Below are 18659 nucleotides of genomic sequence, written 5' to 3'. Positions count from 1 at the left end.
CAAAGATAAAAGTAGAAGAAATTGAGAATAGATAGTTTGAAATAAATCAATAGAAAAATAAAGATGGTTGGAGCATATTTAGAAGAAAAGGGACAATCTTTAAAGGGACCTTCCACTGTGCCTTAAGAGGAAATTATTTGACCAGCTTATTCTGCCTGCTCTCATGCATGGATGTGAAACTTGAACCCTAAATGTTGAGATAATTTAGATGCTTTAGAAAACTCCAAGTATGGAGAGATGTATGCTGGTTATTACCCAAAGAGGCAGGAAAATAAATAAATGGGATTGGAAGCAAATAAAAGTCTGTGAAATCATCATAAAGGGTGAACAAATTAAAATGGCATTGACCCGAACATATCACAAGATGAAATGACCATCCTAGGACAAAGATGATACTCAACTAGATTCGAAGGGGCACCAAACTAACAATATGAGGACCAAAACTAAAATGGAAGAATGAAATTAGGAAATTTGTTGGAGCCATGTAGAGAAGAAAGTCTTGCAACCACAGTACCTGGAGGATCATTAGGGAGGGCTTCACCCAGCAAGGAATTGACAAGGACTGATGATTGATGATGATGGTGATGGTGATGGTGATGGTGATGGTGATGGTGATGATGATGATGATGATGATGATGATGATGATGATGATGATGATGATGATGATGATGATGATGATGATGTATGGTATAATATTACCCAATAAGTTCCAGGTAGAATAACGCAGTTCATTAAAACAGGTGTAAATTATTGGACAAAAAATCACTCATCATCAACATCATTTATTTTGCTTTTTATTATTTTTGCTAAACATAAACCATATTATTTTATCATGCTTATCAAAATAGATTATAAATGGAATAAGTAAATATTTTACTACGAAGCAAAAAAATAAATCCATATTAAACTATGTTATTTTTGTACTTGAACTAATATTTTGGCCATAATTTAAAGACAAAGTAAAACCCCTATAATCAGAACCAAAACGTCAAATAGTTTTTGTGGCAAAACCAAAACATAAAAGGCTTGTGAGCCTTTTCACTCCCTGTGCATATCCATGACATGGCCAAAAATATAATTGTGGCAATTTTGGTCCCTTATTTTATGTGAAAAAATGAAAAGGAAAAATATGGGTAGTACTGTAGGATACCTTTTATTGGACTCACAATAGTTTGCAGTTAAACAAGCTTTTAAACCTCACAGAAGTCTTCCTCATTTGAATACATCTCTCTATTAATTCCTCATTTCTCAATTCTACTTTCTTACCTGCTGATGTTTTTATGATGTCAGTGGTGTTCCTGAGACCCATGAAGTCAAACTGATAAAGTCTCCAGGATTTCTGATTTGAAGTTTCCACTGAATTTTTTCTCCATCTGTAGATCATTTCATCCTTTGGATAACCATCTGTAAACACATAAATGTGCCCTTTAACAATCACATCAGGGAAATATTTAGTGTGTTTTTGTCTTCACATAAGTACCTTATGGAAGCTATGTTGTATAAAGGCATTCAAATGTGCATTTAGACATACAACATCATGAGCAAGAAAAGGTGTCCTATGGCCTATTCACTTAAATGGGCCATATGGTGTCTTCTGGCACCAGAACTTATACTTACCCCTCAGTGCTGCAGGTGCCCCTTACAGTCAATGAGCTAAACAAGTGTATTACATTTAATGCAGGTTAGTTTGAGTCAGTCAGATGTTTCTGACACACAGAATAGGAAAAAACATTCTCATTATGTACGTCTGCTAACTCCTCTTACTGTATACTGCATATAGTATATATTTCCTCATTGACACATTAACACTTTGAGCACATTTATAATGTAAGGGGGTAATTCTATTTGTTCCAAAGTGGCAGATTGGACCGTGTTCGGCCTAAAATCCACACTGACTTCAATGGGGATTTTTGGCTGAAAATAGAATGAAAGGCCACTTCGAACAATATAAAATAAGGCCTGTAGGGAAAGATTCCCTGACCTCCAGTATAGGTTAATGCCACCCCACATTTTCTGCTATTTAAGTTAGTGGTAGTTAAAGCGGGATCCCAATGTGTTAAATACTGGAGGTTAGTGAATCCCTTCCTAAGCATCGAGTTTATGGCAAAGAATCCAGTCTGTCTCTTTAAACATAGCCCAGCACGAGGGAGAATTTTGCTGGAGAGGAGAGTAAGAATATTTTGCATACCTGAGGGTTGTGGTGTTTCTGTCCATGACATTTCGTGCAATCTACCAACTTGCAACTTAATGAATACGGTGTACCACGTTTGGCCATTTCGCCGCAAGGAAGTCACTGCTGGCGTTTAGCCACCACTCACTTCAGGGACATCTCCTCACCGCCGGCTGCTTCACTGCTACGCCCCTAACTTTAGCCCTTAACCTAAAAACCAGTTACCCTGAGAACCTGCCCCCAGTCCCCTTACCATAAAAACCCCTGACCTTTACCTTACTCCAGTCCCTTTACCCTAACAACGTAACACCCTTAACCTAAAACCCCTAAGTTAAGCACTTAGATTAGTGGCTGCAGCGAGATGTCCCACTCAGTAATGAATAGTCCATTAATATGTAGTTTTGCTAGTTTGTCTCATTTGCACACGATATTTACATATCACATGGAATTTAATAGCTGGAACAATGTAAAAAAAACTATTCTGCATGGTTTGGACATGGGATAAGAGCTTAATGAATATAATGAAAGGCACATCATAAAGGCACACCAACCACAATTTAACAAATAGGCCCCAGAATGTACAGTAATAATTGCATTTTAAAAGGAGTATTTGGGGAAAAAAATATTTGCCAGAAGGTACATTGCCTATTTAGTAGCACTGTGAGCATGCAGAAAAAGCACAGGGATTTTAGAGCAACATAATTTAATGTGGGTGCTTTTTGGATAACTTTTTGAAATACATTTTTATTTATAAATGCAGCAATTATAACAAAATAGCCATAATTACAAGCCTAGAAAGATTTGTAGCCTTGGGTTAGTGTTCTCTTTGTGAAATGGTAATGTTTTTATTAAAACAAAGTGCAGCGATTTGCATAGAAAACCTTGTTATAACACATTTTTAGGGTATTACAACTTAAGACAAAACCATCTTCTGCCTTTATATCTTCTTTTGAGGTGTATTGGAATCCTTAAAGGCATATACATTTATATATTCTAATTTAAGTTTATGTATTAACATTTGTTCAAGGCCATGTGGCCCATGTGTGCAATTGTGCTGTTTGATGAAGAATGGTGTATTTATTTACAAATGTAGCAAGTAATGCAAAGAGTCCTCATTGTACAAAATTCTCACTCAGTTGTAGATGGAAGAGAGATGGTTTCGATTAAATAATTTTGTGCTATCTGGAATGCTATGGCCCTGGACAAACTGTAAAGCCATAACGTAGCTTTGTGCTTCGGACTTTGATGCACCATTTTCTGTAAAGGCAATAAAATAGGTGCATCAATCACAAGGGTTTTCCACTTTTGCAACAAGAACCACTGGTGATACATGAGGTACATAATGTGGTACCCTATACTATCATGGTATTTAAGAGGGTTATTCATTAAGGTTCCTTATGGGTCAATGCACCCGGTCCAGCATCAACTCCCATTCAAGTAAATAGGTGTGAACCCTAGATTGGGTACCTTAACCCATAACAAACCTTGACATACAGTATAATAGTGTCCTGTTGCTGTGGGAATAAAGGAAGGAGGCATAGAGAAAAAAATACAATATTAAGATTTTATTTACAAATAGTTCAATTAAAACTAAAGAAACATAAGCAAATACTGTATGTGCATAGGTATTGTACTCTGACACAAAACTTTGGTGGTACAGAACATTAGTTTGAACAAAAAGTATGTGTAGTACTCCACAAAGTGAAAATTGGAAATGATGTACTGATATCATGGTGCAAGAGAACTGGGAGGAACCTCAAACCCCCCCAAAAAGTCACATATACAATTGTTCCCAGCACGCAATGTAGAGGAGAATCAGGCAAAGGTCAAATGCAAATAAAGAATATATTGAATGAACATAAGTACATGCAACAAGCGGGACATCTCGCCTCTAGATAGGCTATGGAGAGTACAACTCATCAAGCAGAACTTGTGTACTGCACCGACACACTTTATTCGAGCAAATACCCAGTATGTACCTGGCAGATACCTGGAATGCGCCGCTCCTCACCTCTGACAAGCCCCGTTGCGTTTGCCTTCCCAGCCTGGGTTCATGCCTGGCTGACGGGCGGCTGATCTGTTAAATGATAATGATTAGGATTTAATAGGCTGCAATGCTTCGCGTGTCTACCAGATGGCATAAATTCATGAATTGTAATGCAGTATATATATATATATATATATATATATATATACTGTGCAGTATTGCAGCCAGCGGGAATAAAATGCTTCAATCCCTGCCTGGAAAATACCTCAATGCACTCGGGCAGAAAACAGTCACAAACCTCAATACACCCGGGTATACCCGAATTCGTGGGACTAGCCGAGCTCGAATAAAGTGTGTCGCCAGTGTATACAATATCAAAAATAGGGGGAGAGGAGGAGTGGAAGGAAAAGGGGGTGAACATACAAAAGAAAAAAGGGGAGGGAAAAAACTACATAAAACAAGCCTAAAAGATGAAGTGAAATATACAAGGGGGGCGACGTTTCGGGGCCTAAATCGCCCCTTCTGCATTCCCGTTCCCATAGACCTTTTGAGTCTATGTACTTACCTTATGAACCTCCATCCAAAACCTCTCATCTATATAAAGAACTAATATTTGAATATACTAACGGAATGGACTTGATACATTTAATGTAAAGAATGATAATCTCCAAAATACGCATGGAGACACAGAAAAACACCTAAATGTAGCACAAGTACACTTACTACAGTACTAGCAGAGTAAAAAAAAATCTTCTCTGTGTATCTCAAAACTACATAGACCAATTCAAATGCTAAATATAGCAATTGCACAAAATTACTCTTTATGGAACAAAACGTCTTTAGAACACAATTGTTAAATATTGCTATGATACACAATAATTTCTTAAATCACAAAATGCTATTAGAGCAAGAAAAGAGTAAAGAACATTACAAATCCTCAGTCGTACAGAGTAAAGAGCTGTCAGGTAGTCATCGGTGGCAGTCTGTTCTCCTCTCCGCCTATTTTTGATATTGTATACAGTAGTTCTGCTCGATGAGTTGTACTCTCCATATCCTATCTAGGGACAATTGCTTGTTGCATCTACTTATGCTCATTCAATATTTTCTTTATATGCATTTGCCCTTTGTCTGATTCTCATTTACATTGCATGCTGGGAACATTTGTATATACATAGAACATTAGTTTGTGTTTCACTGAAATGTTACAATAGAATAAATTAAGGTTGATTACCATTGTCAGAGTATGATGCAAACACAGGCTTTGGGCATTGACAAGTTTCACAATTTGTACAGTGTGTACTTTTGCTATGTTTCCCAAGCTTAAAGACCGTCTCCAAAGAGAACAATATATTATACACAGCACAACTGCATAAAGGTTACATTATGAGAATTGGCAAATAGAATGAAAAATTCCTAGCAGTTGTCCAAGGTGCAGAAATCTTGACTTGGATTTAATATAAAAAGGGAACTATGTGAAGGCTATATTATGGAAAAGTGAACCAAAGTTTTAAATGCTCTGACCTTGAACCCGTTCAATGCATTGTGTTTCAGTGCAATATTGATAATCCAGAGATACTCCCTTAGCCTAGGAGATGTATTCAATTAACACTATTGTGGGGCTAGCTAACCCGTCAGAGTCCCTATGCTTCAAATAGAGATGTGTACATAGTCCAAAAATATAAAAGATGGAGGTATTTACAACTAATTACATTGCAAATTTGTGTATGCATCCATGTTTTATTTTGTTCAATAGTATTTACTGTATGAGCACAAAATACAGTATTACACTTCATATGATATAGATATTTTTACATTGTTACATAAATCTGTTGACACTATAAGCAATATTATTGTTGCTTTTATAGTATTATGTTTTTATCCATCCAGAGTTTAAAATATTTGCTGGATAGAAACTTTAAATCATTTATTGATCCACATGTTTCTGAGATAGTAACTCTCTAGCAGCCCCACCAGTTCATTTGAAAGCCTAATTTATTTGTTATTCAGCAGACTTTTATGATAGCTATTTAGCTTTATATTCCAAATCTGATTTTATTTTATCTGGTTTATATTAGGAAACCACAGTGAAAGCATTAGCTTTGAAACCAAGACTAGAAAGAGCAGTTAATGGTTTGGAAAGAATAAGCTAAATGTTATCTGCATAAAGAGCTACTTTGTCTATGTTTGGCGTGAGTATTCTTATGATGATATTATTGTCACTACGTTTGAATGAATAGGTTCCATTATATGGTGACATAATTTCAGCTATGTCTGGCAAGTCCAAGTGAAATAGATGAGAAGGATGTCGGCCAATCTTCACTCTTGGAAAACTACAGTATCTTATAAAACAAAAATCAGTCCATTACAAGCTGTGATCTCAGCTGTACAGCCTTTTGAGTTTGAAAGCAAATGGATGCTGTTTCTTGATTCTCAGAAATGGACAGAGTGAGGTGTTCAGATGTTAATGGCATGTACTAAAAAAGAAATGGTATGTATTCCCCATCTTTGTGCCAACAAAAAGTAGAAGGTGCGGCAACATCGTCCTCTAAGTTGAACCTTGCATAAACCCTACAAAGTCTATTTACTGTATATTGTTATTGCATACTTATGTTGCTACTGTATGTAACAACCAAAAATGTATTTGACGCACAACGGTTGTTTCATTATATACTGTAAGTTCACAAAATGTATTATTTTTACAATATGGCTATTATAAATATTATTACAACAATAATTAATGTATATTTACAATGTACTAACACTGGTTATCAATTACAAATGCACATTTTGATTTAAATTGTATCAATTCGCTCTTCAACATGAGACAATGAATACAAATTAATTTAAAATAAATTATGCTTAATATGTATGAATGCTTCATATACAGTATACGATGCACATTTTATAGTTTGGATTATTTTTCAGAATGAAAATTGAACATACAGTAGAGCCCTAAATCTCGCTCTAGTCTGGAGATATGTGTTTTTAATGAGATGTTCCCGTTTCAGTAGAGGGTGGTATTAAATGTGTTTATTTTCCCTAATTTGCATTTTACATAATCATATTAACGTAATACAGGTAAATCAGACTGAAAATATCTGAACTAAATACATTCTATAAGATTTAAAAAAAATACTGTACACAATTTAACGACAAACAGCAGAAACCTTATGCCAAAACAGCTTTAAATCCCACAGTAACAAAAATGTTAAAAAGAATACAAGTACAGTAGCATTTAATGCATTTTATAGAAAAGATCTATTTTATTAGATATTGCTCATTGCAGCATTATATGGTCCTTTTATACAATATACAGTCAGTCATAAAAACGTGCGCTTTGTTTTAACAATAAACAAGAAATAGAAGGAGCACACAAAAGACTATGGTAGTGTCAAAAGACTTCAAAGTGTATTAAATCATCAGAGCCAACAACAAGGTAACGTTTCTGGACAAAGAGTCCCGTCTTCAGACCAAACACAGGTGTTTTGGTCTGAAGAAACGACTCTTTGTCCAGAAACGTTACCTTGTTATTGGCTCTGATGATTTAATACACTTTGAAGTCTTTTGACACTACCATAGTCTTTTGTGTGCTCCTTTTATTTCTTGTTTATTGCTATTACGTAGGATCCAGCTTTGGGACACCAGGATCAGCAGGAGGTAAGCACCAAAAGTGAAAACACTGTTAATTTATTTTTAAACAATGGTGTGCCATTTATACCTTCTCTTTTGCCGCTTTGTTTTAACAACATACTGTACTTCTTATACTGTAGTTATTGTATTGAGAACAAAAAACATGATCATGGTCACAAGGCATCAATGTTATTACTCTTTGAAAAAGCTTAGTGGCTTTAGGCAAATGCTTTACCGAAGCCATATTGTAAAATCGTCTCTACAGTTTTTATGGGGTACATGCATACCTACTGTAGTATATTTGCATTACAGTTCCAGTTAAAGCATTTGGTGGAGGAGGTAACTTTTTTGGTAATTCCTGGATTTAAAAAAAAAAAAAAAGCCAACAGTAGTTTCTAAAATAAATACAAATTTGATATACTGTAGGCTGTAATACATTTTAGGGGACCAACATTGGAGTTCTACATAGAATAAATTATATTGTATAGAGCTTTTAAAACCTTGCAGGTATGTTTTTCCAGTATACCCACCCCGGAATCCAGAGGCGGATTGGGCACTAAAAAAATGCAGCCAGAATCTGCCTTGGGATCCATCTGAAATACTCTTCCAGATTTTTAGAAAGAGAAGAGCAAATTAAATTATAGAGAGTTAATAGCAAATAATGTGCCGCTACCTAAATACTGTAGGTAACAGACATTAGCTTCCCTGAGTTTAACAGAAATTCTCAATGCTAATCAATCCCATCCCACACTTCCTAAAAAGATTTCCATAGTAGTGACCAGTGAGCAACTATAAAGTATGCTGTGACAGTGGTGCTACCCATCAGTGGATTTAGCACACAGAGCTGCTGTCCAGAATAACAAAGGTTGTGGTTTTAATTCTGTTGGACCAGACACCAGTACCTCACAAGCTACAGTACCTTAGACTTGTCAATTCAATACATTTTTTATGGACATCCTTTTAGGAAGTGTGGGATGTAACATTTAATTATACTTTGCATATTTCAATACCATATGTCCAAGGCTCCTAAGGTGTGTTTTGTTTTTTTAACACAGGGGTCTCTGTTATTTAGAGAGAGGTTTGAGGGGATACATAATCACACACACAAACACACACACACACACACACACACACACACACACACACACACACACACACACACACACACACACACACACACACACACACACACACACACACACACACACACACACACACACACACACACACACACACCTTGAGAGAGACTCTAGTAAATGCATGCACCACTACACCACTACCAAAGCCACAGATTTGTGAGGAGCTGTAAATCTGTCAGGCAGATTTTTAGTGATTGGGAAAGATCTGAATCTGCCTTTTTAAACTGAACTGCGGAAATTTGTGGATGAAAGGAAATGGCTAATCTGTGGCAGATTTGAATTCCGGTGAAAATTTTGCCCATCTCGATCGATGAAGAACTCTTAAATTAATCCACTAAAAGGTATAACAACCTACGTCCAATCTACTTTTCTCCAGGACTAATGTGGCTACTATAAGTAAATTATTGAAAAAAGGCAGTATATACATATACTGCACACATACAGTACACTGTATTTATTTAAATACCAGTAAATTAAATACAACACATTTCCATTGTAAGCACATGTTTATACTGTATGTTGATAAAAACTGACAGCATTTGTTTCACATATTTACAGTATAACACCTCTAAGAATAAGATGAAGACATAGATTTTAATGTGCATTCGAAACACTTTCATGGATATTTGCTAAACTAATATCAATTTTTAAAGAGCTAATTTTACAATGCATGCTTGTGGCTGAAGCATTTTAATACATAGAAAATCCCTGCCAAATGTTTATGTGGAATAACAACCGCTTAAGTACTGTACCACAGCAAGCACTGTGCTTTTTATACTTATTGCTAAGTTTAATTTTTCAATCATAACGAAATAATTTTCTGAAAACATTTACTAAGGGTTGTATCAGTAATAACAATAAAAATTAAATAATACACTTTTTAGGCAGAAAGAAAAAATATATAAAATGTATTAAAATATAATCCCCCTGGCATTTATGTGGAAGGTATTGAGCATTAAATCTGTGGGTAGGAAATAACAGTTGTCTTGGAATTTTAAAGAAACAAATGATGAGAGAAAGTTTACAATGTACAAAAAGGAACTCACCTGGGAACAAGGAAATATGCTAATGTAAATCATTTGAAGATTACATACATAGGAAATATGCTAATTTAGATATGCATGTTAGGTGTTTTCCTTTTTGTGCACATGTGTCTCTCCACGTATTGTATGAAGGTCTGTGTTGGGGATACACTGGCGACACACTTTATTCGAGCTCGGCTAGTCCCACGAATTTGGGTATACCCGGGTGTATTGAGGTTTGTGACTGTTTTCTGCCCGAGTGCATTGAGGTATTTTCCACGCAGGGATTGAAGCATTTTATTCCCGCTGGCTGCAATACTGCACAGTATATACATATATACTGCATTACAATTCATGAATTTATGCCATCTGGTAGACACGCGAAGCATTGCAGCCTATTAAATCCTAATCATTATCATTTAACAGATCAGCCGCCCGTCAGCCAGGCATGAACCCAGGCTGGGAAGGCAAACGCAACGGGGCTTGTCAGAGGTGAGGAGCGGCGCATTCCAGGTATCTGCCAGGTACATACTGGGTATTTGCTCGAATAAAGTGTGTCGGTGCAGTATATATACTGTACAGTATGTCACTTGGGACTTCCCAAAATTAGGCATTAAGTCTGTGCCAATAAAATACAGCAGGGGGCGTAGGATTCTCTGATGGGGGCGCGTGGGTTACAGAGGTCCTGCACGATTCCGGAAGGCATTTAAATTAAATGTCGGGGAAGCGGTGAAGGCCTCTCCCTTACCTTTGTTCAGACGTCTTCTGGTGACGAGTCACCATGGCAACGCGGCATCATGGCGCCAGAATGCCAGAGCCACGGAAAAGCGGGGGTGGGGGGGGAGGGGCACAGTGAAAAAAATATTGCATTCCCCTGAGATACAGTATACAATGAATGTGGTTTTACATACAATGATCTTTGTGGATATACGGTAATCTGAGTTTACCCGGCTTCAACATTTTTGGTCGATCTGTCGCCGTCGCACTTACTATAAGCGCTTGCGACGGAGTCAATGTATTTGTTTCGGAGCGACGTCACATCGCCATCGCAAGGCACTATAAGCGCAGCCTTACTGTCCAGGGCTGTCAGGGGCAGGGCATTGTGGAGACTAAACGCAGGAGCTCCGCGGCGCACCCAACAGGGGGGACACCATTTTGTTTTGCCAGGCGCATGCGCCGTAGCAGTCTTGCGCATGCGCAGTATGGCCTTGAGCGGCGGCCAGCTTAGAGCAGCCTCAGGGGCTGAAATACCACATGGGCACGAGAGCCAATAGGGCTCAAGGAGCCACAGATGCAGGATAGAAGGTTTCTGGCAGTTGCGACAGTTGCTGACAGTTGGAGCAGGGACACCAAGGGAGAAGATAGTGTCCGGGTGCCTGTGGCTCCCGGATTAGACCAGACTCCCCCCTAAGCCCAATATAGGCCCTAAGTCCCTTCCAGGTTTTAATTGCTGCAAGTATGGCCCCCAGATAGGGACGCTTCCCCGTAGCCACTACGCTAGTGTTGATAGTGATATTGAGTATCACCGTTGGTCAGATGCCACGCGGTGTGTGTGGCCTGTGGTCGTGGACCAGACCACAGGCACAATATAGACATTAAGGGACACCCTCCAACTGGAACTCCCTCAAGAGACGGATGCAGCAGGCGGAGAGAAAAGATCCGTATGGCCGCGTCTTGGGATCACTGTGCGGTTCTGCGGCTCCATCATCTCCATATACCCTTGTTTGGACAGAGACCAGGAAGTTACCCACGTGCACCAACAGCCACACACAGGGGGTAGCGCTACTCCACACACTTTGAGTTGGCTTGGTTCTGTGGACACCGGGTGGTTAGGTGCTCAGGGCGCAAATATGGTGTGGGTACTGTATGTGGGACTGTATTGTTATTTTGTTATAGATATATGTGTTAGTAAAGATAAGTAGTCATACCAGTGTAGGTGTACAGCAGAGACTGCGACTATTCTAACACAAACCAGTGGCAATCGCCAAAAAGACCCAGGAACACCCACGTACATTCTGAATACATGCCTTAAACTTGCCTTAAACTAGCCCCAGCATTTCTGCATTGATTATTGGCCCATCAGATTAATAGCGGGGGTCCCTGGCAGTCCCATTCAAACTGAATGGGACTGCCAGGGACCCCTGCTGTGTTAATCCTATGGGTCATTAGTCAATACAGAAATGCCTTAAACTTGCCTTAAACAAGCCCAGTACATACCCTGCACATACCCAGAATGTAACTGGGCTAGTTTAAGGCAAGCTTTAGAATAGTCGTGGTCTCGTCTGTATCTTTATTCATTAATGTATTTGTCCTGAAGAGGGGTTATCCTGCAATGCTAGGATCCCTCTCAGGTGGAGGCGCTGTATAGTGATAAAACGCGATCACCCCAGGGGCGGAGAATTAGGCCTTCTCTATACCAAACATGTATTCATTTCGCATTGTTCCCTTAGTCACGGGGAAAGGGGGCTACATATTTATAAAATCTGTGCAGCCTCTACTCTTCCTTTCTTGTGAATCCTCAGAGATGTACAGTACTATCGTGGGACATCATGAATCTGGCAAAATGTACCTATTTTTTTTCATTCAGCCTAGTAACAATTCCACAGCTGAGTTGAAGTTCGCAAGAGATTCACCAGGCATAAAGTCAATATGCTTAGATGATATGCAATGCAATTTCAGCCATTTGCACTACAGATGTACAGTAGCAAGACTTACTGTTCTCAGTGCCGTGATTTTGACTGTTCTGGTGCAGCTGCGCTGTGGCTACAGTTCTCGTGGCCTCAACGACAGTAAGCTGCCAAGGAGGATTAACAGCGGGATTCCATGCTTTTAAATGAGACCCACAGTGTTAATCCTTTCGGGCCATCTGCTGCAAGAGATATTACCAGTACCGTCCCTGTCTGCAGCCGCCTGCCCGCCGTGCTGAAGGTAGGATGCCGGGCTGTATTTCCGTCCCTATGGATGATGTAGATGCCCTAAATAGGTCTCTACATCATGAGTGAGTGGCTATATGGTCATATTTGAACAACAGGATCAGGAATGGACACAGTGTCCAGCCCTCTTGAGGCTGTAGATGACCATATATGGCCATATGGCCTCCCCCTCACGATGTTTAGACCAACTCAGGGGAGAGGACAGGGGCAGCAAGATCCAATTTGTTGAAGATAGAGAAGACTCTGAGGTCGTGAACAAAGGGTTTGATAAATTAGCTAAATTATTAAAAAAAGAAATCAGGAAACTATGGAATCTTACGTACCTGGAGGAATATGTCAAAGTTGGTAGGATACCTAGAGGGTTAAGGGTTTTCAAGAAAGCTTCCTTCGATTTAGAGGAGATTGAGTACAATGTTATGTGTGTGAAAATCCTAGACACCTGTGGGTTAGACTTAATCAACTCTTAATAAAACATCACAAACTCATCCTGACGCAACTAGATAAGGAGATTAATTCCATGAAATTAATATTGGAACCTCTAAAAGGATGCCAAACCTTTATTGATCGTAATAAAATACTATCAGAGGAAATTGACATTTTGGAAAAGAGTATTATGACCACAAAAAAAACAAAAAGTTTAAAAGAGATGAAGAAGACTATGCAGGGGGAAATAACAGAAAATGGGATAAGAGTAGTTACATCAGCGTCACGGCAGCAAGAAATGAATCAAGTCACTGTACACCTAAAAGGAATAGGTATGGGTCCACTAATACTCAGAAAGAGAAGAAACAGGAAGAAGGGGCCAGTGCTTGGTATCTTTCCCCCAAGGATAGACACACACGAGAAACTACACCAAGTAGAGACTCTAGAGTCATAAAAGAAGTTAGAAGATCTCAACAATGGGAAAGAGAATGGAATAGAAAAAGGCCCCACTACTCTAGACCTTATCAACAGGAGAGAGGTCGCTACGAGGGAGAAAGATACAGGCAAGATAACCAGGGGGGTTATGGAGGAGAATTCAGTAGTTATGGACGCTTTAAGGAACATGAAAGGAGTTATAGACACCAACAAGAGGAGAGAAATGAGCGACCTTATAGGCGGTATGAACAAGAGGACTTTAGAGAAAGGAGAGAGAGACCAAAAAGAAGGGAGTATGGCGAGGAACCCAGAAGGAGTCAAACACCGAATTGAAGTCCAATATGGGAAAGAGCAAGGAAAGGAACAGGGTGTCTTTTTTATGCCAAGGCCAGCCACCAATCACCCAAATACAAAACCGTTATACGAATCTAGGGGATCCAGGCCCTTCAGAGAACACACCAGTAAGAGGGAAAAAAAGAGAAAGAGAGGAAGAAGGAGGGCAACAGAAAAGAGTAACGAAGTAAAAGGAGTGTTTAACATCAGCAAAAGAACATTAACCACCACAGAAAACAATCTAATCAGGAAAGGAATACATTTGGCACTTTCATCTCAACTGAGCGGATTTAATATGTTTCTAGGTGCCAATAAGTTTCAGAGACAGCTCACTGTCAAAAGGTTCTTCCTAAATAGAGATGTAGCCAGTAGGGAAGTAAGAAACAGAGGGCAAAATTCCCAGGATATAAATCCTGAGGCTCGGGAGGAGTTCACACACTCCAAACTTAAAAACAGATTTAAATTCTATCCCAGTAACAACAGGGGCCATCACTTGGAGGTCTTCCACAAGCTGATCCAGAAAGACCTAGAAACATTAGCATGTAACAAATCTCAAATTAGAAGCAATTTAAGCAAAGCAGAAAAGGAATCTCTCAAAATACTAGCAGATGATTGGTCCATCACCATCAAGCCCGCTGACAAGGGTGGGGGAGTGGTAGTGATGAACACAGATTACTACCTCAAAGAGGCCAACAGTATACTGGGTGACCCAGATGTTTACCAAATAATGACATGCAATCCTTCTGGGGATTTTAAGATTGAATTGGATGATATCCTAAAAAGAGGTAGAGATAAGGGTATCTTAAACGATAAGTAATGGAGTTACATACAGAGTGAACATCCCATCCTAGCTATTTTTACTTTTTACCAAAGATCCACAAGTCTTTAGAGAACCCACCAGGTCGACCAATCATTTCTAGTATAGGTTCTCTAACACAAAACTTGTCAGAATATATTGACTTTTATCTCCAGAAATATGCAATATGCAGTAGGTCTTATCTAAAAGATACTACCCAAATTTTAAACATTTTATCTCATATTGTATGGCAGGATGATTACATCTGGCTACATGCGATGTGAAATCCTTGTACACCTGTATAAAACACAAAGATGGCCTAGAAGCAGTACAAAGGACCACGGAGAAGGATCCACTGATTTTAAAGGAACAGAGGGATTTTATTGTAGAAGGAATTTATTTTATTTTAACACATAATGCATTTTGGTTTAATGACATCTTATATCTACAGAAATGCGGCACCGGCATGGGGACCAGGTTCGCACCCAGTTATACAAATACAGCAGCGGCAGCTCTTATTCGAGCAAAAGCCGCTGGCTGTATGTGGCTGGGAAGCGGGTAGCCGCGGCGCGTGGCGGCGCACTGTGACGTCACAGTCACATGCGCGCCCGTCTTCCCCGTCTTCCCCGGCTTCCCCAGGCTTCCCCGACACCCCTGGAGATGACATTAAGGTAAGCGGGGGTTCGGGGAAGCAGAGTGGCAGAGCAGAAGGGGTACAGGGGTCCGGAAGCGTGTGTAAATTGCGCGCGATGGAGGAGGGGGGGTGAGTGGGGGAACGCGGCGGCGCGCGTGCATTACTGGCGGCAGCTGGGGCAGATCCCGGCATGCCGCCGGTATTTAGTGCAATAAGATATGTCGCTACTGTATATTTATGGCAGACTGGGAGGAAGACACCGTGTGGTCTCCTCACCCATTCAGTGCGAACCTGGTCCTCTGGTAACGCTTCATAGATGACATCTTTTTCATTTGGAAAAGGAGGAAGGAGGACCTGGATGTTTTTATTAAATACATTAACAAAAATAATAAGAATTTGAGTTAACTTCAGAAATAAGTCACGAGAGCATTAACTTCCTTGACTTAACTATATACATAGAAAATGACACTTTTAAAACAAAAGCATTCTTTAAAAATGTAGATGCAAACAATTATTTATTGAATAAGTGTTGGCATCACCCTAAATGGCTACGGAATATCCCTTATGGACAATTCCGTAGAATCAAGCGGAACTGCACTGACAATGAGGTATTTATTGAACAATCAAAAGTACTGGAAGAAAGATTTCTGGATTACCAAACTGAATTAATCCAAGCAGCATTTTCAAAAACCAAATCATTGCCTCGAGGCGAATTATTGAAAACCAGAACTGCCACAGAGGAGAAAAAGTGTGAAGTACTATTTATAACACAATATAATACTGAAGCCAAGAAAATAATCAACATCATTAATAAACATTGGCATGTGGTCAAGGCGGATCCAGTGCTAAAGGATTACTTGCCAGATAAGCCCAGAATTATTTTAAAAAAAAGCTGCTAGCATTAAGGCCAAACTGGCACCCAGTATACTACAAAAAGAAGCAACAGATAGGAGCCAAAATTGGCTCCCCAAACCAATTGGTTTTTATAGCTGCCTTACATGTAAGGCCTGTAAACATGCCTCCAAGGAAAATAATGAGTTTATATCTAACCAGACGAAAGAAAAGTTTAAAACTAAGCATTTCATAAACTGCAAAACCACATTTGTGGTATATCTGTTAGAGTGCCCATGTGGACTCCAGTACGTGGGACGCACCTCAAGACCTTTGAGGGTCCGCATACTGGAGCACATGGGCAATATTAGAAAGCAAATGCAGACACACAGTGTGTCCCGGCATTTCAGCACTGCACATGAAGGTAATCCACCAGGCCTGACCTTCGAGGAATACAAAAAGTTGAGAATCACTGGAGTGGGGGTGACAAACTTAAGAAACTATGCCAACAAGAAACTTATTGGACATACAAAATGAAAACTTTGGCCCCACTAAGATTGAATATAGATATAGACCTCAGGCCTTTTTATAGTTTCTAGCCCAACCAACCACCCGTGACTTGGTAGGGGTCACATAGGGTGGCTATTTGTCCCCATCCAGCACGCTGCTAATAGATATTTTAGATTACATGTATAATCATATTTCCTATTTTTCTGTATTTTATAAGATTTTATTTATCTTTTAATATATCATATATACATTTTTTATTTAATTTTACACTTTTTTATTCCAATTGATTTTATAAATAGACTCTCCAAACAATATTGTTTCCTATTATAATTGTCTCCTACAGTACATTAATCATTTTTAATCAGTTTTTATATTCATTTTTTATATCCAATTGAGCTCTAGAGGCAAATAAATTCGCTTGCTGCAATCCGTTTATACGGATACGTGTATAAGGTTTTTATGCATTTTTAGACAATCTTCTTATTCCATTTCCATTCTGCCTATTTCATATTTCTGTCAATCTAGAAACATTTTCTTTTACATCTAGGAATCAACATCCTCACCAACAACATCAAAGACCTGTGACAGCCAATATACATGCATTAGCACTATCAAGGGGGAGGGGGGCGGGAAGAGCCGTCTGTGCAATTGCTGAGTACATTTGGAATGCCCACTACAATCGGAGCTTCTACCCGGCAACCAGTGACATCAGTTCTTCGACGAATGCCGATTGGCCAGCATACATTTAAATACGCCAACAGAAGGGGGAACATTATCTACGAGCCTGAGGAAGCCTGAGGCGAAACGCGTTGCTCAGTTTTTTGGACCAGTGCGGAACCCGTAGTAACAAGCCTGTGACGCAAGCCCCAGATCTGGATGCGTATGAAGGGGCACAGACCTATAGCGAACACAGACTTGGACTCTCGGGGAGATCTGCACGTTTTTAACCATCTATGTAAGTGTTGTTTTTCTATTTGTCTTAATAAAACTCTGTCATTTCATTTGAAATTGACTTGTGGATTATCTACACCGAGGGGAAGTGAGGCTGAAGGAGCGCTAGCTGACACAGACCTTGCAGGAGGAGTCAAGCAAACCCTAATGTGCACTCACTCAGGGCCGTGTGAGTGTTTGTATATCCGTTTAACACATCCCTTATCCCTCACCTCACCCCACCCACCATCTATGCACCGGTCTTAGAAGTTTATCCAATCACCACCATGAAGCTAAAGATACCAATACAATTTGGGTGCTCACACAGGCCCATGTGAGTGTTTATTTAGTTATTTATATATTTCCATCCACCCTTTCCTATCCTGTGTGGAGTCCTGCACATCCATCAGAAAGCGTGTCATTCTACACAGAAATCAATGCATGATTATATTTTTTGCACCTATTGAAGAGTGTCTCAGTATCCCTCTCACCCTGTGCTCCCCCATTCTTTTCTTGTTTTCATTGTATGCTAGCTGGGCTGAGTGAATAACCTGCCCACCCCACAATGGAGCCTTATTACATATACAAGCAGAGTACACAAGGGAAAATAAACTGTTTTAAGGGGGGAAAAAAAACAAACATACTGTATACTTGACAGCCATTTTGGCTACATAAGATGGCCATATCAACCTATATCATAGGTCACCATCTTGACTGGTAGGGGCAACCAGCATGCTTAACCTTTAATATGCATGCCAGGCTGCCTCTACCATCACACTAGGGGGCCTATACTAGTAGCCTTGATGAGTTCGCTGCTACCTTGCAAGGTTTGGCATTTTCACGACTAACGGTTTGTTAGTTGATTTATCACGGTATTCAGAAACAA

At 39.4% G+C, this 18659-nt stretch overlaps 1 protein-coding gene across 1 annotated transcript in view; it reads right to left on the bottom strand.

Moving 5' to 3' along the window:
• Window positions 1-18659, bottom strand: part of GABRG3 (gamma-aminobutyric acid type A receptor subunit gamma3) — a 727352-nt gene that overhangs the window by 145145 nt on the left and 563548 nt on the right. Inside the window, exon 6 of the mRNA XM_075590563.1 lies at window positions 1267-1404. Within this exon, the coding sequence (XP_075446678.1) occupies window positions 1267-1404 (138 nt within the window). The remainder of the gene's footprint in view (window positions 1-1266; window positions 1405-18659) is intronic.

The sequence above is a fragment of the Ascaphus truei genome, chromosome 3 (assembly GCF_040206685.1).
Source record: "Ascaphus truei isolate aAscTru1 chromosome 3, aAscTru1.hap1, whole genome shotgun sequence".
Lineage (NCBI taxonomy): Eukaryota > Metazoa > Chordata > Amphibia > Anura > Ascaphidae > Ascaphus > Ascaphus truei.
Note: the sequence above shows the minus strand (reverse complement) of the source record. Positions and strands in the feature narration are given on the sequence as shown.